The following is a 7225-nucleotide window of genomic DNA, read 5'->3' as shown; positions in this document are numbered from 1 at the left end:
ATACTCATCCGACCATCTGAATTAGGCACCCTTCTGTAAGGCCCCGTAAAATTATTTTTAAAAACCCAAATTTCGTGATGCCGAAGTAGGCGAAAAGGTTAATAATAGTAGAATTTCTTCGCGGTTCGGACTTTTTGGATTGAACAGTGCCTTGGGAGTTGAAGGAAAATATTGGGTAGAATCGTAGAAGTATGCATTTCTACGGCTCATTCTGCAGTCGTAGAAACACTCTGTGGACCGCAGATTGGTCGTAGAGTGGGGCAGATTTCTGGGGCATTTTTTATGCCCAATTTTGCGGCCATTATGCGCCTGCATAACCGTTTCGCGGGCCGCATTCTTGTTGCATATCCTATCTTGGGATTTCTCAAAGAGAAGTTCTGCGGTGCACTATGCGATCGCATAACCATTTTACGGTGCATTATGCGACCACAGAACAGGTCTGCGAGCCGCATAATGACCGCAGACCAAGTCAGTTTCTTTCTAGATCTGGCACCCATTTTTGCGGTCATTTCGCGGACCGCATAACCACTATGCAGTCTCATATGCGACCGTAGAACCTGTTCCAGAGCTTCAATTTTGGGGTTTTTAAACTCGACCCAATTCCGTTAAAACACACCCCATAGACCATTTTGATCATATTTTTTGATATTTTTAGAGTGAGAGAGAGGGTCATAGAGGGAGAAGTGATATTCATCAAATTGTTCTTCAATTCTCACTTAAAACCTTGAAGATTATCAAGAGAGGCACCTAGGTCTTCTTCCCAAGAGGTAAATTCTAGCACCCAAACTCTTAATTTCAAAATGTAATTAGAATGTGTCATTATTAAGGTAATTCATGGGGATAAGGGTGCTTACCTTGCATGCATATATTCCTCAGGTATGAGGAAGATTGTGGGCTAAAAATGATAGAGAATGGGTTGGGAAAAGATGAAATCTTCCACAAAAGGGGCTTAAAACATTGATGCATACATAGTGTTTGATAATATGCTCAAATGAGATAAAACCATGTTTATATTCCTAATTTTGGTTCAATTTTGTTATATTACAAAAATAGATTGAAGTTGCTAATAGTCCGGAATATCTTAGAGTTTTAAGAGGCTCAATTTAGATATGTTGGCTAAACCCCCTTCTTCTTAGAATCGAATCCCATGTTGTTCATGAAATTAGAGTAAGTCCTCGATCATTATTGAATTGGCTTTTCCTAATGTGATTGTGTTGAAGGATGTTTGTTCAATGTTTATTCTAAATGATTCATCATGCCATCTTGCCATTTGAGAATATGTTCAAAAATCTGGAATATGTGTTAGGAATGTTAAGACTTCATGTCAAGATTGAAATAAAGGTTGTTATGCCAAATTGTATGAAAAGCCTCTATGTGCTTAAGATTTCCCAAATTGCTCATACGAGAATTAATGTCTTGAATGAGAAGCCTTATTGATGTTGTGGAAAAAGGGATCTGAAACTATGAAATACGACCAAGTGCCAAGAATGACTTTGCAATCGCAATAACTAGTGCTAATGAATCGAAAGTATATGAAAGAAGTATGATGTGCAATGATTGACTAAAAAAGGTAATGTCTCAAATGAGATGGCCTAGCCGATCGGGCCGAGATCGGACTCCGTATAAGAACACAGTGGTATTGTATATGAAATTGTGAATATAGTTTATGTCTCAAATGATATGGTATTCTTCACGAGTAACATGGGCGCATCCCAGGGTGATACACTAGGTCTAATGAATCCTTTATCAAGCAAATCTTGCAATTTCTCCCTCAATTCCTTCAACTCCGGCGTGGTCATACGGTACGATGGAATGTAAATGGGCTGAGTACCCGGAGCCAAATCAATACATAAGTCAATATCTCAATTGGGAGGCATCCCCGACAGATCTGCAGGAAATACCTCTGGAAACTCATGCACAACTGATACTGAATCCATGGAAGAAATCTCTGCACTCGAATCACGAACATAGGCCAAATAAGCTAGACATCTGATAAGTGGAAATTTTGACTACTTATTACCGCCTTTTATCTTTCGTTTTAGTCCAAAAATGTCTAATTGTATTCCCCAAAACTGATGAAATATGCTTACCTATAGGAGTATTGGAAAATGAGTCACTATGATGAAATCAAACTCAAGGAGGAGTGATCTGAACAACGATAAAATTCAGGCATAGAAGCTCAAGTGCAGACCTTAGATTTCTATCTGCGACTGTAGAATGTGAAGGAAAATCAACAGATCCCCAATACAAAGTGCGGATCGCACAATTATTGTGCGGCCGCAGAAGCTGCGTAATAGCCAAAGTTTAGAGAGTTTCATTTTAAGCTCAAGATGAAATGTGGACCACACAATAATTGTGCGGCCGCAGAAACAAGCAAACAACTATGCGACCATACTCAGGAAATGTGCGGTCTGTAGAAGAGCCTAGTGCGACCGCACCCAGAATTGTGCGGACCGCAGAACATGAGCGATGCGGCTGCAATCTAGAACTGTGTGGCCGCAGAATCAACTCTTGTCAAGATCTAAAGAGAAGTGCAGACCGCACATATAATTGTGCGGCCGTAGAACCTCCATAAGGGAAATTTTGTTCGAAAATTCCACCTTTGTATAAATAGATTACTTTCACGAAATTATGTCAAGTTTTGAATATTGAAAGTCTTGTAGCCGTTTTTACTTGCCTCTTTAGGCAATTTTAGCTTACTTTGGTGATTTAACATTGGATTTTTATCTTTTAATATTGCAATATGAGTTTTATCATCTTCTCTTCTTTATTTTCTTTTATACCCATTATGAGTAGATAGATTTCTAACTAGGGTTGTGACCCAACCCTAGTATCTAAACCTAATGTGTGTTTGATTTATGGCTTGTTTATGGTTGAGTGTTTTTTATTTATCCTTGTTCTTGCCTTTAATTGTAGAATTAATGGTTGCAAATATTAGTTTATGCCTATTTGACTTGGTCTCTACTTGAGAAAGATAGACTTAGTCTAGGAAAACTTAACTAACAAGAATTTGAGATAAAATCAAGAAATTGATAGTCCCATTAAAGGGTTGAACTTAGAGATAGTAAAACCCGACTTGAGTATTTTATCAATTGTTTTGTTCAATACCCATTTGGACTTGAGAAACCCAAATTGGGAAAAATCACTCTCTTACCGAGAGGTATTGAGTGGGTATTTGAGTGTTGATTTCTATAATACACCCCGACCAACAAAACAAGCTTTAAAGTTTACAACCCGTTAGGAAAATACCTAGGTGAAGGTCATACCCCTAGGAATTTTTATATATTTGAAAACCATCCAAAAACAATATTCTCTAGTTTTACATCTTTAGAATTGTAATCCGTAACGTAATTTTAGAAGTAAAAACAAAACCATATTTGTGGAAGTGCAACCAAGATACTTCACGTGCTTTATCCAAATATATACCACTAATCCCATCTCAGCTGCATGTGGATTCGATCCCGACTCCTTGTTGGGTATTATTATTGTAATCAACCATTTTACAACCCCGAATAGAGGTGTGACTTGGACGAGATCAATTTTTGGCATCATTGTCGGGGAGCATAAAAATGAATTTAGATATAAATTTGGTTTTGTGTGTGAATTGTCTTCTTTTCCTTCCGTGTTACTAATCCTTTTGGTGAAACAATTATAGGTGAAACAATTGATCTCAACAACAATGATCCTCTCGGAAGTATGCCTTTGGGGGATGTGGACGTGGAAGATGACCAAGTTGAAGAGGTTTCTTTTGAACCCCAAGCAAATAGACGAGGTCGACCGCCTAAAGACAACGTTCTAGTTCCACCCCCAAACCACCAAGAGCGGCTCCACACGAGGTGTTGCCGAATGAAGGGTATGCAAGTGCCATAGTCCCGCCCCCGCATTAGGGCTGGCAACTTTCAAATCACAAATGTTATACTTACATTGCTAGAGCAATGTGGATTCTTCACCGGGGCTCCGAATCAAAATGCGTACAAACACTTGAAAGGGTTTGTGGACACTTGCTGGGGGAGTAAACAGACAAAAGTCTCCGAGGATGCTTTAAGGTTGAGGCTATTTACTTTCTCTCTACGAGGGAAAGCCTTGGATTGGTTAGAAAGGTTGCCAAACCATTCCATCCATACATGGGATGAATTGGCGGAGAAATTTATTTCCAAGTTCTTTTATCCTGGGCATATGGCTACTCTTAGAGACGGGATTCTAACATTCAAACAAGAACCCAATGAGCCGTTGCATGGAATATGGGAGAGGTACCGAACTATGGTGAAAGAGTGCCCAAACAATGACATGATGGAGACTATAATTCAACAAAATTTCTGCAGGGGGATCAATACTACCAATCAATGCGTGGTCAACCAACTTGTCGGTGGAAATTTCATGACAACGCCATATGCGAAAGCTTGTGATATCTTATATGAAATGGCGGATACTTCATCGGCATGGCAAAGTAGAGCAAATTTTCCTCAAGGTGATCCAAACACGATTCACCTACATAAAGAATTGGATGATCATGGTCAAGCAATTGCCAAGTTGACCACCACAATGAATCAATTAGCCAGGGCTCAACTTCAACAATTGCAAGGTCCTAAGCAAGTCAATGCAAATAGAGGGAGTTAATATGATGGTAAACAGGAGAAGGCAAAAGGGTCCTTAAGTGCAAAACCGTGCGGAACATTATGTGCAAGAAGATAGTGGGTTTGATCAAGATGAATCTTACAATGACCAAGAGGAGGAAGTACAATATGTGAACAACTTTTAAGGTCAAATAAACAACTCTCAAGGACCGAATCAACAACAATGGCGACCTCATGGTAATCAAGGGAATTGGAACATTCAAAACAACCAAGGGAATTGGAACAATCAAAACAATCAAGGAAATTGGAACGGTCAAAATAACAAAGGCAATTGGAGTGGCAATAGTCAAGGATATTGGGGAGGCAAAAACCAAGGGGGGTGGAACAATAACCAAGGAAATCGGGGGTCGGGCTTTTAAAGGCCCCCGATATATCAACAACTGAGCAACCTGCCTTCTTATCCTTCCAATGGTCCAAGCTCTTCCAACAATGAGATGGGATAAATTGAGAACATATTCAAATAAATGATGGAGAAGAATGCCGACTCCGATGCCCAACTAGCCTCTCACAACACTTCAATTCACAATTTGGAAGTTTAATTGGGGCAAATCTCACAAGCTTTAAACACTCGTCCTAAGGGGACTCTACCAAGTGACACGGTGGTGAACCCAAAGGATGGGAACAATATGGGACATGCCACGGCTGTTACTACAAGGAGTGGAAAAGGTGGGGATGCACCTACCTCAAGTCAAAGGAAAATTGTGGATGATGAGAAAGTGGTACAAGAAGATGATATACCGAACAATGTAGTGCAAGCAAATGATGAAGTAAGAATTGATATTGATGACAATGTGAAAGACATTCAAGAGGAAGTGAACCCGTCTAGGGAGCACATTGTTGACATACCGGAACTGGTAGTGCCAAAGGCTAAGGAACCAATGCTAAGGCCTCCTCCTCCATATCCTCAAATACTTGCAAAGCAAAATGGCAAGAATCAATTCAAAAAGTTCATTGACATGATTAAGAGTCTATCTATTAATGTGCCATTGGTTGAGGCTTTGGAGAAAATGCTCGGTTATGCAAAGTTCATGAAGGACTTGGTGACAAAGAAGCTGTCAATGAATTGTGAAACTATAAAGATGACTCATCAAGTGAGTGCAGTTGTGCACTCAATGACTCCTAAATTGGAAGACCCCGACGCTTTCACAATCCCTTTTACTATTGGAAGTGCCGACTTTACTAAAGCTCTTTGTAATCTTGGGGCAAATATCAATTTAATGCCCTATTCGATTTTCAAGACTTTGGGAATTTGGCAACCAAGACCCATATCTATGGGATTACATATGGAAGATCGTACCATGAAGAGACCGTTGGGTATCATTGATGATGTATTGGTTCATGTTTATAAATTCATTCTCTCGGCAGATTTTGTGATTCTTGATTGTGAAGTGGACTATGAGGTGCCAATTATTCTGGGTAGACCTTTCCTAACTATGGGGAAGGCTCTTATTGATGTGGAAGTCGGTGAACTCACTTTTCGGGCGGGTGATGAAAAGGCGGTGTTGAACGTGTGCAAATATATGAGACAACCAAATAGCAATGAAGTGTGTTCGTTTGTGGACTTGGTGACCATTGTGATTATTGATGATACTAGTGTCACGATGAATGTTGATGATACTTTGGAGGACATTTTGCTTAACCTTGATGATGATGAGACATGTGGTTATGTGGAATGCATGAACTCATTGCAAGGAATGAGGGCCGTGCACTTATGAACCCCGCAAATTGTCCTTGGATCTTGAAAATCAGAAGATTCCTCCAACAAAGCCCTCAATCGATGAGCTTCCCGCTTTGGAGTTAAATTCATTGCCTCTTCATCTAAGGTATGAATTCCTTGGACCATGTTCTACTTTACCGGTTATTATTTCCTCTTGTTTGACTAACATGTAGGTAGACTCCACATTGGCGGTGGTACAAAAGAGAAAGAAAGCTATTGGATGGACATTGGCGGATATATTCGAGGAATAAGCCCCGCATTTTTCATGCACCAGATTAATTTGGAGGAAGATTCCAAACCCTCCATTGAACATCAAAGGAGGCTAAATGAAGCAATGCAAGAGGTGGTAAAAAAGGAGATTATCAAGTGGTTAGATGCATGGGTTGTTTACCCCATTTCCGATAGTTCGTGGACCTCTCCGATGCAATGTGTCCCAAAGAAAGGGGGCATGATGGTGGTTACCAATGACAAGAACGAGTTGATTCCTACAAGAACGGTGTCCAGGTGGAGAGTGTGTATGGACTATCGCAAGCTCAACAAAGTCATAAGGAATAATCATTTCCCACTTCCCTTCCTTGATCAAATGCTTGATAGGTTGGCCAGCCGTGCTTTATATTATTTCCTTGATGGGTATTCCGGCTACAATCAAATTCTTATTGCTCTCGAGGATCAAGAGAAGACTACTTTCATATGTCTTTATGGTACTTTCACATTATCGCGGATGCCATTTGGGTTATGCAATGCACCATCGAATTTTCAAATGTGTATGATGGCTATATTCACGGACATGGTGGAGGATTTCCTTGAAGTCTTCATGGATGACTTTTCGGTGGTCGGGAATTCTTTTGATGATTGCTTAAAAAATTTGGATAAG

General features: G+C 40.0%; 1 protein-coding gene across 1 annotated transcript; it reads left to right on the top strand.

The window, feature by feature from the left end:
• The first annotated feature begins 1807 nt into the window (after nucleotides 1-1807).
• LOC138893018 (uncharacterized) lies at nucleotides 1808-6349 on the top strand. Its single transcript, XM_070176782.1, has 5 exons — nucleotides 1808-1814; nucleotides 3656-3853; nucleotides 3932-4582; nucleotides 5193-5623; nucleotides 5714-6349. Exons 1-5 carry the CDS (start codon nucleotides 1808-1810, stop codon nucleotides 6347-6349), a joined length of 1923 nt encoding a protein of 640 aa, XP_070032883.1.
• The last annotated feature ends 876 nt before the right edge of the window (nucleotides 6350-7225 follow it).

The sequence above is a fragment of the Nicotiana tomentosiformis genome, chromosome 5 (assembly GCF_000390325.3).
Source record: "Nicotiana tomentosiformis chromosome 5, ASM39032v3, whole genome shotgun sequence".
NCBI classification, from domain to species: domain Eukaryota; kingdom Viridiplantae; phylum Streptophyta; class Magnoliopsida; order Solanales; family Solanaceae; genus Nicotiana; species Nicotiana tomentosiformis.
This window is presented reverse-complemented; position numbering and strand designations above follow the sequence as displayed.

Bases quoted from the DNA above. Each gene is read 5' to 3' on its own strand.
- LOC138893018 (XM_070176782.1), top strand. The intron at 4,583-5,192 runs GTCCTAAGCAAG...AAATCTCACAAG, and splicing joins TCAACTTCAACAATTGCAAG to CTTTAAACACTCGTCCTAAG. The intron at 5,624-5,713 runs GTTGAGGCTTTG...GAAACTATAAAG, and splicing joins TATCTATTAATGTGCCATTG to ATGACTCATCAAGTGAGTGC.